Source organism: Urocitellus parryii, chromosome 15 (genome assembly GCF_045843805.1).
Source record: "Urocitellus parryii isolate mUroPar1 chromosome 15, mUroPar1.hap1, whole genome shotgun sequence".
NCBI lineage: Eukaryota > Metazoa > Chordata > Mammalia > Rodentia > Sciuridae > Urocitellus > Urocitellus parryii.
Genome location: NC_135545.1, coordinates 10,686,549 through 10,699,858, shown reverse-complemented (window position 1 = coordinate 10,699,858; position 13,310 = coordinate 10,686,549). Strand labels below are relative to the sequence as shown.

At 39.4% G+C, this 13,310-nt stretch overlaps 1 protein-coding gene across 1 annotated transcript; it reads left to right on the top strand.

Moving 5' to 3' along the window:
• The first annotated feature begins 3,947 nt into the window (after positions 1-3,947).
• On the top strand, positions 3,948-12,220 carry LOC144250409 (uncharacterized). Its single transcript, XM_077793208.1, has 4 exons — positions 3,948-4,086; positions 7,588-7,714; positions 8,825-8,905; positions 10,368-12,220. Exons 1-4 carry the CDS (start codon positions 4,072-4,074, stop codon positions 12,164-12,166), a joined length of 2,022 nt encoding a protein of 673 aa, XP_077649334.1. The 5' UTR covers positions 3,948-4,071; the 3' UTR covers positions 12,167-12,220.
• Positions 12,221-13,310: the final 1,090 nt, after the last annotated feature.

Below are 13,310 nucleotides of genomic sequence, written 5' to 3'. Positions count from 1 at the left end.
GCCGCCTTCGGTTCTCTGGGACCTTTGCTGTTGGTGGGTTCGCAAGTCCCCGGGTTGGAGGCGGACCTGGAGCGCAGCCTTTGAGCTCTGGGCTCTGCTGCCCGACCCGCCCTCCCTCTCCTTCCCCACTCCCTGTGGCTTTCAGCAGCATAAGGTTCGGTAGGAATCTTTCAGAGCATTGGTTTCCTCACGTGTAAAAGAGAATATCCCAAGTACCTGTCTTAAACATCTGTTTTCAGTCTGAGAGTACAAGTTAAATTTGCAGGACAGTGTAGGCGTGTGGCCGGTTGTTGGCGTTTCTGGTAGGACCACTCTAGTAACCAAAACACTGTTCGTTTCCTTCCAAGGTCTTTGCAGTACCACTCCCTCTTCTTAGCGTAAAGAAGGCAGCCCCTGGACTACTTCTGACCTGTTTTTTTTAAGAAAGCGTGCATCGCTCACAGATGGAGTTTGGTGAGATCCTGTGTGGATTTTCCAGTACCACAAATAAGATCATGGTACCCCCCAGCCTTCTTCCCTTCCCCTGCCCTGTCTTCTGAAAGGCTGCGGAGAGGAGGAGTGAATCCCAGGCTCCCGGCAGCAGAGCCTCACTGGGCAGAACTTAGGATTCATCTTCCTGTTCTGTTCAGAGTGGAAGAAGGTATTTCGGTCATTAACAAATGTTTCTGCTACAAAAGTTAAATTATTGTCGAATAATTGGAAAAATGTGCCATGAATAATAGCCATAATAGGAAATATTGAGTGCCAAGTAGTGTTCTAAGGGCTTGCTGATGAAAATTAACTCATTTAACCTTTACAAAGGCCCTATGATGTAGGTATTTTTATGTGAAGAACAGGGACAAGAGATTATATTCATTTGCTAGGGCTCTAATGAGAGAGTGCCACAGATTAAGTAGCTTAAATAACTGAGATTGATTTTTTTCACAATTCTGGAGGCAAGAAGTTTAAGGTCAAGATGTCAGGAGTTTTGGCTTTTTCTGAGACTTTCCTCCTCCATGTGCCAGAACTCCTCTACTACCCCTCTGTGTGTTAATGTAATTACTTCTGTAAAGGCAGTATCTCCAAATAGTTACATTCTGAGGTGCTGAGAGTTAGGACTTCCATATGAGTTTGGAAGGAACACAAATGAGCCTATAACAGATGTTAACAGCGACTCTTAGGTTCTTGCTCTTTGGCAACTTGGAGAATATTATTAATGTGAGAAAGAGTTGTAGTTAGGAAAGGGAAGTTGGTGAATTTCTTTGCTGCATTGAGGCGTATAACCCTTAGTTTCTTTTCTCTGTCCTGTTAGACTATAGGGACCTCTGATTCATGGACCTCATCATATTCTCAGAGTGTTCAGCAAAAGGTTGGCAGAGAGGAGTTATCAGTGAGTAAGTGTGATTCATGTAGGTAGCTGTCCCATCAGGCAACTGGAAATAGGGTGCTCCAGTGTGGATCATGACACAAGAGGAATCTTCCTGCTCTCCTTTGCAACTCAAAAGAGATCTAGACCAACTAGTCTAGTCTTGCCATGTGCCTGTGCCTGTCTGATGGTGGGTTAATTCATTCTTTCAGTCAGTTTTACTGAACAGTTACTTTCTTGGAGATGTTTTAGGTACTTGGAATATAAAACTGTAACTGTTAATCACAAGAGAGATGGTTGATTTACTAATTATTTCTTTTCCCCCAAAAGGAATAGGAGAGGGCAAAACATTCTTACCAAGCAGAAATTGCTGGACAGATATGGAATTAGAACAAAGCAAATCACAAATTTTGAATGGGGATTTTCTCCATGGTTGGGAAGAAATTCATAATAGGTTCTTCTACCTATCTAATAATTAACTTAGAAGCAATATATTAATAATTAACTAATACTGATCTCTTAAGCTGGATATTTTCCTCTCTATTTCTACCTTCTTCAGAATCAGAACCATATCCTGAGATCTGTAAGGAGAATTTGTATTAGGGCTACTGTGTGTAGTTGATGCCTTGTTCACTATGCAGGGGCCTCGGCCGAAAGTTTGAGTAATATCTGGAATCCAGCCTATATTTTACTTACCAATATGTGTACAGCTGTAGTCACCTGAGTGTCTTTGTCAGTTTCGACTCCTATAATATACCACATACCAGGTGGCTTAACAACATACATTTATTTCTCATAGTTCTGGAGGCTGGAAAGTTCAGGATCAAGGTGTTGGCAAACCTGATGCCTGGTGAGGCCATGTTCTTTGGTTTGCAGGTGCCATCTTCTAGTAGCCTCATATTGTTCATACTGGGGGTTGAGGGACTAGCTCACTTTTTCTTCTCCTTTTTTTTTAAATATTTATTTATTTATTGGCGGACACAACATCTTTCTTTGTATGCGGTGCTGAGGATTGAACCCGGGCCGCACGCATGTCAGGCGAGCGCGCTACTGCTTGAGCCACATCCCCAGCCCACTTTTTCTTCTCCTTTAAAAAAAGAATTAGCTGTCAGTGGGCCTTTATTTATTGTATACGGTGCTGAGAATTGAACCCAGTGCCTCACACATGCTAGGCCAGTGCTCTACCACTGAGCCACAACCCCAGCCCTCACTTTTTCTTCTTGTAAGGACACTAATCTCATCGGGGAGTTTCCACCCTCATGATTTAATTTTCTCCCAGAGGCCCAGTACATCACATTAGGGTTTTAACATATGAATTTTCAGGGGCCACATTCATTCAATCCATAGCACCAAAGAAGGAATATTTTGACTCTTTCACATAAAACAGCCATGTTGGTCCCTGGGGAATATATATTGAAGGTTTAAGCTGCCAGACACTTCCAAAAGCTTTATGTATACTTAGTCACTGTGACTGACTTTCCTATGAGTTTGGTATTATTATTATTACCAATTTTTAGATTAGATGCAAAGGCACAAAGTACTGGCAAGTGGAGAGGTCAGTATTCAAATACTGATGGGCTGGTTAGAGCCTGTCCCTTTCATAGCTTAGTTCTCATCTCCCTCAAGCAGATCCTTTTGACTTCGCAGTCCTCTCCATTTCCGTGTCTGTCTTTTATCCATAGTTCTCAGGCTGTCATTTCTCTCTCTGTCAGACTTAGACTTCCATCTGCTTATTTTTGTCTTTAGAAGCAAAAGAGAAACAAGATTTACAACACTGGCTGTGGTGTGAGAGCTGGATTCAAGGACCACTCCTGACTCTTGACCTCACCTGTCAATGGGTATAAAAATTGTCATCATGATTTCTTGAAAACTTGCTGAAATGCCAGGTACTTTGCCAAGGGTACTGCATGAATTTATTCATTTATTCCCCATAATAATCCTATGGCTAATAATCTGTTTTTCTTCTTTTTATAGCTGAGGATGGGCACCAATGTGTAGGTGGTTGGACAAAGGTCACCTAACTATCGTAACAGTAGCTTCTTCACAGGTATGTGTGAGGGACCTAAATGAGACATGAGCCAAGTGCTTCACAAGGCCTCTAATATCTACTTAGTGTTTATTTAATGTTAACCATTATTGTTTTTATGATTATGATGATAATTAGCTTGTTAATTTCATTGACATTGATTATCAAATTTGGGGTTAAGTAAAACTTAGAGAGACACAGGTTTTTGTTAAAGTTCCTTATCTCCATGATAAAGTCTTTTTAAGACCCTACCTTGTTAACAAGGTAGATTTTGCAACCCAGTCATCCATAGAGTTAGACTCATAGACACAGAGGAGGTAGTCACCAGTGGCTTGGGAGTGGGAGTTATTGCTCAGTGGGTTCAGAATTTCAGTTTGGGGTGGTACAGAAGTTCTGGAGATGAACAGTGTGGGTGGTTGCACAACATTGTCAATGCACTTACTAAATTGCACACTTAGAAGTGGTTAAAGTGGTAAATTTTACATTTTATATTTTACATCCCCCAAACCCCAGTCATTTAGGAAATCTTAAATATTATTTCAGAGGCATCAAGTTAAGCATGACAGACTAAGAGAATAACAGATACTCCAGAAGTTCGAGGTGGTTTTCATTTGAAAGCAACAACCTTTTGGCTTTTTTTCCCTCATTCTCATGTTATGCCTTCCTAAGACTCAGTGTTCCCCAGAAGGAGGAGGACACAATGACCAAATTCAAGGTGAGTTGGGCTTACTTTTCCACATTTTAAATTGTCGTTTTCATTTCTGAGAGATTACATACATCTAGCTTCTTTTTCTGAGGAAGAATTAAGGATAATAGTAGGCATTTGAGAAGCTCTTGGGTGCCAGATGCTTGCTACCTTTTAGTATAGTTTAATTTTCATTGCTTTATCATTTTATAATTTGATCAAAAAGCATAGAAAAGTCAATAGTGGATAAAAATCTCCCAATTTTCTACTATTTTTTTTAAAATAAAATGACAGTTATTTTCCCATGCTGTTTTCTTCATATGCATTCAAATATAGGATACAAAAAGTTTTATATTTATTTACAGGTAAATATAATGGTATATTTGTAATCATTATATAGATAAAATTCTGGTATACCTTTTATAAGAACTATTATATGCCCAGCATTTTTTATGATTACATCATTGTGTTAGCTGTGACCAAAATACCTGACATGCTGGGCATGATGGCGTGTGCCTGTAATCACAGCAGCTCTGGAGGCTGGGACAGGAGGACCTCAGCTTCAAAGCCAGCCTCAGCAAAAGCAAGGTGCTAAGCAACTCAGCAAGACCCTTTCTTTGAATTGAAATACAAAATAGGGCTGGGATGTGGCTCAGTGGTTGAGTGCCCCTGAGTTTAATCCCTAGCAGCCCCCCAAAACCAACAAACGAACAAAACACCTGACAGTAACAATTTAGTGGAAGAAAGATTTATTTTGGTTCATGGTTGTAGAAGTTCAGTCCATGGTCTGCTGACTCCAAGGCAGAAATATGGTGGAGGAAATCTGCTCAACTCGGGACAACGTGGAAGGAGACAGGAAGAGACCAGGGACAAATATAGTTCCAAGACCATGCTCTAGTGACCTGCTTCCTCCAGCCAGGTCTAACCTGCTTATCATTTTCACCCCTCCTGGTGAAGTCCATTCAAATTATATATATATTATATATATATATTGGGCTGGGGATGTGGCTCAAGCGGTAGCGCACTCGCCTGGCATGCTTGCGGCCCGGATTCGATCCTCAGCACCACATACAAACAAAGATGTTGTGTCCGCTGAAAACTAAAAAATAAATATTAAAAAATTCTCTCTCTCTCTCTCTTTAAAATATATATATTATATATTATATAATATATAATATATATTAGTGTTGATGGATATTTATTTATTCATTTATTTATATATAGAGCTGAGAATCAAACCCAGTGCCTCACACATGCTAGGCAAGTGCTGTACCACTGAGCCACAACCCCAGTCCCCATTCAAATTATTAATTCATTAAATGGATTAATCTACTGACGAGGTCTGATTCTTCATAATCCAATCTTTTCACCTCTGAACATTGCTGCGTTGACTAATATATGAGCTTTTCAGTGGACATTCCAGATCCAAACCACAGCAATTAATATTCCATTAAGTTGGCATATTCTGTTGCGGGGAGAATTGAGAGATAATTTTTCCCTGTTCATGGACATTTAAGAAGTTTAGAATTTTTACAGTTATGTTAAGGAACAGTGTAGTACAGTTTTCCTAGATCATAAGCCTTTCCCCAAAAGGAATTTGAAGGAGTTTTGTTATTATTTTTTTTTTCTAATATTTGAGGAACACTAAATTGAAAAAGCACTTTTGATATGTGGTACTTTGCATATAGACTATAAAAATACAGCATGATGTAACATGATCTAACCAATCAAAGATCCACACAATAAAGCTAGATATCTTTTACCCATGCTGGAGTTACACTGCAGATTTGTTTACTTCCTGATCTACATTTTTAAAATCCATTACATTAATTTATTTTATTGAAGTAATAATGTATTTAATTTTTAAAGCTATAATACAAGAAGACTTGCTAGGTACTTTTATTGCATTTAGATCTCAAACCAACCTTAAAAAGTAGTGCTTGGTTTCATGTGCAATGCTAAGAATCAGGATTATTGAATTTCAGAAAACTGCTAAAATTCACACTGGAGACTGAAGATTCAACTGATTCAGAAAGTCTCCTAAAGTTTTTACTTGGATAAGAGAGTGGGGAAGGGAAAAGAATTCTCTGTGTAAAGGATTTAGGTGCTGGGACACAGAACTAAACCAGTCAGGGTCATTCCTGGTGAACTGGGCTGGCATGAAATAATCACACAGAGACAGAGAAATACCTTTTTCTTTGGGTTCTGTGATGGCTCCTCTGACCCAGGTCCTGCAAAGGAGGCAAGGCAGGCAAGAAAGAGAAAGACCATGCCTTGAACCTGGTTTTATTGGGGAGAAGCCATTCAAATGAGGCAAGGGGTGGGATTACAAGGGAACAGGTGAGTGTAACTCAACCCCACTGGGTGACGCCTACTCCTGGAGCCATGCCTCATTATCTGATCGGAGGTAAATGTTAATGTGGGGCACAATAATTGTTCAGTATCTCTTGTTCAGGGCTTAAGGGTGTGTATTTCCAGAGCAGCTCCCAACACTTAGGCCTTTCTTTGTGGGTGCCAAAGTTGTCCTGGTGGGTTGAAGATACTACAGATCATACTGCCCTTCTCAGTTCATGCTTCAGTGACCCATTGTCAATGTTATTGACATAATTCATAGTTCTGCACATTCAGGCAGAACTCTGGGGATAAACAGTGTTCAGATGAAAAGTTAAAACAGTGTTTAATTCTTATCAAAAAAATTCTTAATCATGAGTAATTCTATTTCCTAGGCAACATCTTGAAACAGTTTTGTCACAGTTGAGGGTGCTAGTGGATAAAATCTAGGGATGCTGCTAAACACCTTATAGTGCACCAGACAGCCCCCCATAGCCAAGAAGTGTCTGGCCCAAAATATCAGTTGTGCTAAAGTTGCAAAATACTGCCGTTACACAAAGCTATATAAGAATAATAGCAAAATATGGGTGGAAATGTCTAATATGTCCACATACATACATATACCCAAAACAAAAGTTTAAAATATTTAATAGAAATTTAACAGAGACATAAGGTAAAACTCTAAATGGGATATAAGAAAAAGGATAATAATAAGCAAGGTACCAAAGAAAAAATAAAAAAGGCCAGTAAATACATGAAAATAGGATCTGATATTAATCATCAAATAAGTGCAAGTAACCAAAACATGTTTTTTTTTTTTTTTACTAACTAGATTACCTAGAATTAAAAAAAAAGTCAATGTTGTCTATGATAATTTAGATAAATATGTATATTCTTTGGGGGAAGGATAAAATCGGAAAATTTGAAACCTGTCACTGTACATCAAATTTTGAAGTTGCATATTCACTGATATTGTAATTTTCACTTCTAATAATTAGATGGACTAATATTTACAAAAAAGTTGTTCTTTTCAGCATTTATTATGACAAGAAAGAAATCTTTAACATATATTATGGTAAAGTTGACTCTGGTCTCTTAGAATCTAGAACTGCAACACATCTTTTCTACTTTTCTCAGTGTTACCCTTCTCCCAGTGGATTTTTGCCACAGCATTTAGGTAGAGTCTGTTTGATGTTTTAGGAGGTGGTGACATTCAAGGACGTGGCTGTTGTCTTCACTGAGGAGGAACTGAGGCTGCTGGACTCTGCCCAGAGGAAGCTGTACCAAGATGTGATGCTGGAGAACTTCAGGAATGTGGTCTCAGTGGGTGAGCACAGATGCTCTGGCGGAACATTAGCTCCCTGTGGCACATCTGTGTCCCTAGATGTGCAGGGCTTTGGAGTTGGCTTTGGAGTTTTCTTTGGAGTTTTCATCATGAGACAGAGTTGAAATCTTTTTGATTTTTCTCCCGAGTAATGTGTTTTTTGTAAATGAATAAGTTGACAATATGATTGCTGTAATTTTTGTCTTTTCTCAAATTGCAGTCATCCGGGCTCGGGATATAGCTCATTTGTTAGAATGCTTGCCGCACATGCAGAAGGCCCTGTGTTCAATCCCCAGCACTACACACACACACACACACACACACACACACACACACAAATTGCAGTCATCTCCAATTAGTGGGTCATGGTATTTAGTGAATTGTATGAATTTTTTTTTTTAAGTTGTTGATGGACCTTTATTTTGTTTATTTACATGCGGTGCTCAAACCCAGTGCCTCACACATGCTAGGCAAGAGCTCTACCACTGAGTCACAACCTCAGCCTTGTATGAATGTTTCTTAATGAAATACAGTACAGTAGAAAATACTGTACGTGACCATAACTGCAAAACTGCATCGCATTGCCAAGAGCAGTGTGAGAGACAGTGGGGAGGGTACAGTGAAAACAGACATTTCTTTTTAAAAAAAAATTTTATTTATTTATTTATTTACTTATTTATTTTTAGCAGTATGGTGAGGAAAGCAGGTCATGACACAGCCTCCAAGAAGAAGAGAGGAGAGAGAAAGAGGAGAGAGAGGACTTTTTTTTTTCCAGTAATGTATACTATGTATACTAATGTCTTCATATTTGGGGTCTTTGCATAGAATATATTTCCTCTGTTGAGTCATGATTGAAAGTTTGGAAAACACTAGCTTTTTTTTTTAGTTGTAGATGGACACAATACCTTTATTTCATCCATTTATTTATTTATTTATTTTATGTGGTGCTGAGGATTGAACCCTGGGTCTTGCGCATGCTAAGTGAGCACTCTACTGCTGAGCCACAACCCCAGCCCATAAACACTAGTTTTGATGTCCTGAAGATGATGCAGGGAGAATGACAATTTTTAGCAATTTTGGCCTCTAATGTATTTTGGTTTTGTCTTTTTGTAGGACATCAGTCCATCACACCAGAGAGAGAGAGAGAAGAGCTTTGGATGAAGAAGGTGTCAACTCAGAGTGGTAACTCCCCAGGTGAGAACCATGCAGTTCTGTGTCTGTCCTTGTCATCTCCACAGCTTTGCTCTGAGTTAAGCTAGTGCCTGGGTCTCTAATCACTGAAGTGGTCTTTATTCTGCCCTCACCCTTCAGTTGTGCTCTCTTATAGTCCACTCTCCACTTTGATTTTGCTCCTTTTTTTAAAAAAAGGAGATTGATGGATTTTTATTTATTTTTATGTGGTGCTGAGAATCGAACCCAGTGCCTTACACATGCTAGGCAAGTGCTCTACCACTGAGCCACAATCCCAGCCTCTTTGACTCTTGAATGTTAGTCAGATCATGTCTCATTTCTTATTCTAAACCTCTAACGACTTCTTACTTCGTTTAGAGTAAAATCCAGGTACCTAAAGTGGTTTATAATGTCTCATGTGTCTGTCTGCTCCTTGTTCCCCTGTGACTTTCCTCCTTGTCAATCAGTTCATCCATACTGGCCTCTCTGCTAGGCTGAGTGTGCTTGTGCCTCATCACCTGCTGCTTGGACTGCTTTTTGTAAGGAGTGGTGTTTCCTTCTGTCATCCTCTTGGCCCCTTCCTTACTTCATCAGGTCTCTTCTCAGATGTCCTATCTGAAGAAAAGCCTTCCATGACCACTCTGTTAATTTTGCCTTCTTCCTTTGCTTCCCTTTTCCTGTTTATTTTACATCTAAGCATTGATCACCACTTATTATATTAACATATTTTTGTTTACATGATTATCTCACTGTATTCCCACTGGAATGTGACCTCAGAAGAAAGGAAAATTTTTGTCTATTTTGTTGGTCTATCCTCAGTGTATAAAATTGACCTGGCAGAGGGCAGGTTTCCTATAAATACTTGTGGAATGAATTAATGTGTTAATAATGGTTACATGGATTTTTTTCTATTAGTTATGGAGATACTTAAATGTACAAATGTGTGATGAAACACAATCTAGAACAGCTTTATTCGGTTAGGTGTCTAACCTATTTCTAGTTTACGAGGTTCTTTTGGATATAGGTAAACATATGCTAAAATCCATTAATTCACTGTCTTAGTCTGTCGCAACTGCTATAACAATTACCCTAGACTGAATGGCTGAGCCAGTTGTACATGCAGTAAGCAAAAAAATTATGTAGAAGATTTTACCAGACACCTGCTGCAGCAAAAGAAGGCAAGCCTTTTGGTAAGGTTCAGCTTCTTGGTATAGGTTTCCTAGGAAGTATTATTCTTGCTCTTTGACTATCAAATCTCTAACTTATAGCTTACTTATAAAACTTAGGAAAACTCTAAATGGGTGTCATTATTGTGCAGTGAATGGGAGCATAGTAGACTGTCTCTTGGTTTTTGGGCTCTTATAAGACAGATAACCTAATGCATGATGATAAAGAAAAATAGAACCTTCTTAATAAAACCTTAGGCTATTGGCCTAATCACATAACTGAACGAGCATTCATCTCTGAATTCTCTTTGTCCTTTTAGGAAATAAGAATCTAAGTGAGATAGAGACTCTCCAAGAAGTAAAGTTACAGTATCTGCCCCATGATGAGCTTTTCTACTCACAAGTCTGGCAACAGGTTACAGGGGACTTAACTGGGCATCAAGAGTCCATGATAAATATTCAAGGAACTGGCTCTTGGTTAAAAAAACAAGATGTTGCACTCTCTGAAGATGTGTTCAAGAAATGTTTTAACAAGGATTCACGTCTTCAAGTTTACCACAGAATCCATGTTGATAAAAAACATTACAAAAGGGAGACATGTAAGAAAGGTTCAATTTGGGATTCTCATCTTGAAGTTAACCAGAGACCCCATGCAGGAGACAAGCCCTACAAATGTGAAAAATGTGATAATACCTTCCGTCGATTTTCCAGTCTGCAAGCCCATCAGAGAGTGCACAGTAGAGAGAGTTCAAACAAATCTGATGAATTGTGTAAGGGTTTCAGTCAAAAGTTGCAATCTCCCCATCATCGGAGAGTCCGTACTGGAGAGAATCCATACAAGCATGAGGAGCATGGGAGAGGTGTCCGAAACAGCTCATATTGCCAAGGTCCTCTGCTAGTCCACCCAGGAGAGAAACCCTATAAATGTGAGGAGTGTGGAGTGAGCTTCAGCCAGAGCTCTTATCTTCAAGTCCATCAGAGAGTCCACACTGGAAAGAAACCTTATAAATGTGAAGAGTGTGGGAAGGGCTTCAGTTGGCGTTCACGACTACAGGCCCATCAGCGAATCCACACTGGAGAGAAACCATACAAATGCAATGCATGTGGCAAGGGCTTTAGTTATAGCTCACACCTTAACATTCACTGTAGAATCCACACAGGGGAGAAACCCTACAAATGTGAGGAGTGTGGGAAAGGCTTCAGTGTGGGTTCACACCTTCAAGCCCATCAGATAAGCCACACTGGAGAGAAACCATACAAATGTGAGGAGTGTGGGAAGGGTTTCTGTCGGGCCTCAAATCTTCTGGACCATCAGAGAGGCCATACTGGAGAGAAACCGTATCAGTGTGATGCTTGTGGTAAGGGCTTCAGTCGTAGCTCAGATTTTAACATTCATTTTAGAGTCCATACAGGAGAAAAACCCTATAAATGTGAGGAGTGTGGTAAGGGCTTCAGTCAGGCCTCAAATCTTCTGGCCCATCAGAGAGGCCACACTGGAGAAAAGCCATACAAATGTGGTACTTGTGGGAAGGGCTTCAGTCGGAGTTCAGATCTTAACGTTCACTGTAGAATCCATACAGGAGAGAAACCCTATAAATGTGAAAAGTGTGGCAAGGCTTTCAGTCAGTTCTCAAGTCTTCAAGTGCATCAGAGAGTCCACACTGGGGAGAAACCATATCAGTGTGCTGAGTGTGGGAAGGGCTTCAGTGTAGGTTCTCAGCTTCAAGCCCATCAGAGGTGCCACACTGGAGAGAAACCATATCAATGTGCAGAGTGTGGGAAGGGCTTCTGTCGGGCCTCAAACTTTCTGGCTCATCGTGGCGTCCACACAGGAGAAAAACCATACCGATGTGATGTGTGTGGAAAGCGTTTTCGACAGAGATCCTACCTTCAAGCCCACCAGAGGGTACACACTGGAGAGAAGCCATACAAATGTGAGGAATGTGGGAAGGTTTTCAGTTGGAGCTCATACCTTCAAGCCCATCAGAGAGTTCACACTGGAGAAAAACCATACACATGTGAGGAGTGTGGGAAGGGCTTCAATTGGAGCTCAAGTCTTATAATTCATCAGAGAATCCATGCTGATGATGAGGGTGATAAGGACTTCCCTTCATCATAAACTGTAAAATTTTATGTTTTAGTATCTCAAATGTGTGCTGAAATAGTCCAATTATCAGAGCTGTCATAGAAGATAAAAGATTTGCTTAATAAAAGGGCTGGTTTTTGCTAGAGATTGATAGTGGTTGAGAGACCAAACACAGAGAAGCCTCATAAGAATGGAACCACAGGACTTTATTCAGAACCTTCACCTCTAACAGATATATACAAACAAGAAGCTCAAGAAGGATGAATCTGATCTGGAATAAACTAAAAAGTACCAAGATGGAAGTTCCAAAATCCATTCAATTAGAATGTAATCTCCAAGAGAGTAGAGACCTTATTGACTGCCAAATCTCTGCATTTTCAGTGCCTAGTATATTGTATGTTCACAGTAATTGCTAAATAGTAGAAAGGTTTTTATATATTTAAAGGTTTTTATCCAGTTCATCTCTAAATTAGTTTCTGTAAAATCATCCTCAGATGAATTGTTCTACAAGGCTTAGAGGACATTTAAATTAGATATATGCACACATTTTTCCAACCCTGTGCAACCTATAAATGAAGATTTATCAAATTGGGGAGTGGTATAGCTCATTAGTAGGTTCATAAATCAGTTCAATGGATTGTGGCCAGAATTATTGTACCTTTTTGGGGTATAGTTTGAATTCAGTAACGTATAAATCTCAAATCTGTGGCTTCCTAAATTGTTTTTTGGTGCTGGGGATGGAACCCAGGGCCTCACCCATGCTAAGCAAGTCCTCTATCACTGATCTACACCTCACTTCACTTCCTGAGTTTTGACATATGTGTACAATATTTTTGTTAAGCAGAAAGTTTCTCTATGCCCATTCCCAGTCAATCCCACCTTCAATGCCAATATATATTATGATTTTTACTCTATAGATTAGTTAGCTCTGTTGAATATCATATTGGTTCAGTACTTTCCTGTTTGTGGATCCTTAGGATTAGTGTTTCAGATTTAGAGAAAACATTTAACAAAATTCAGCACCTGTTCATGATAAAAATTTCTTAGATAAAAGAAATATGAAATATAACATTAAAAAATTTTAAATAAGGAATAATTTATATACACTAAAGCTGAGCTTTGGTAAATGTTTACCGTCAGGTAACCACCACCACAGTAAAAAACTTAAAAGTTCTAG

What these genes read in the sequence shown, in the direction of transcription:
- LOC144250409 (XM_077793208.1), top strand. An exon ending in CAGGAATGTGGTCTCAGTGG is followed by an intron (nt 7,715 to 8,824) that starts GTGAGCACAGAT and finishes GTCTTTTTGTAG; the next exon opens with GACATCAGTCCATCACACCA. An exon ending in TCAGAGTGGTAACTCCCCAG is followed by an intron (nt 8,906 to 10,367) that starts GTGAGAACCATG and finishes TTGTCCTTTTAG; the next exon opens with GAAATAAGAATCTAAGTGAG.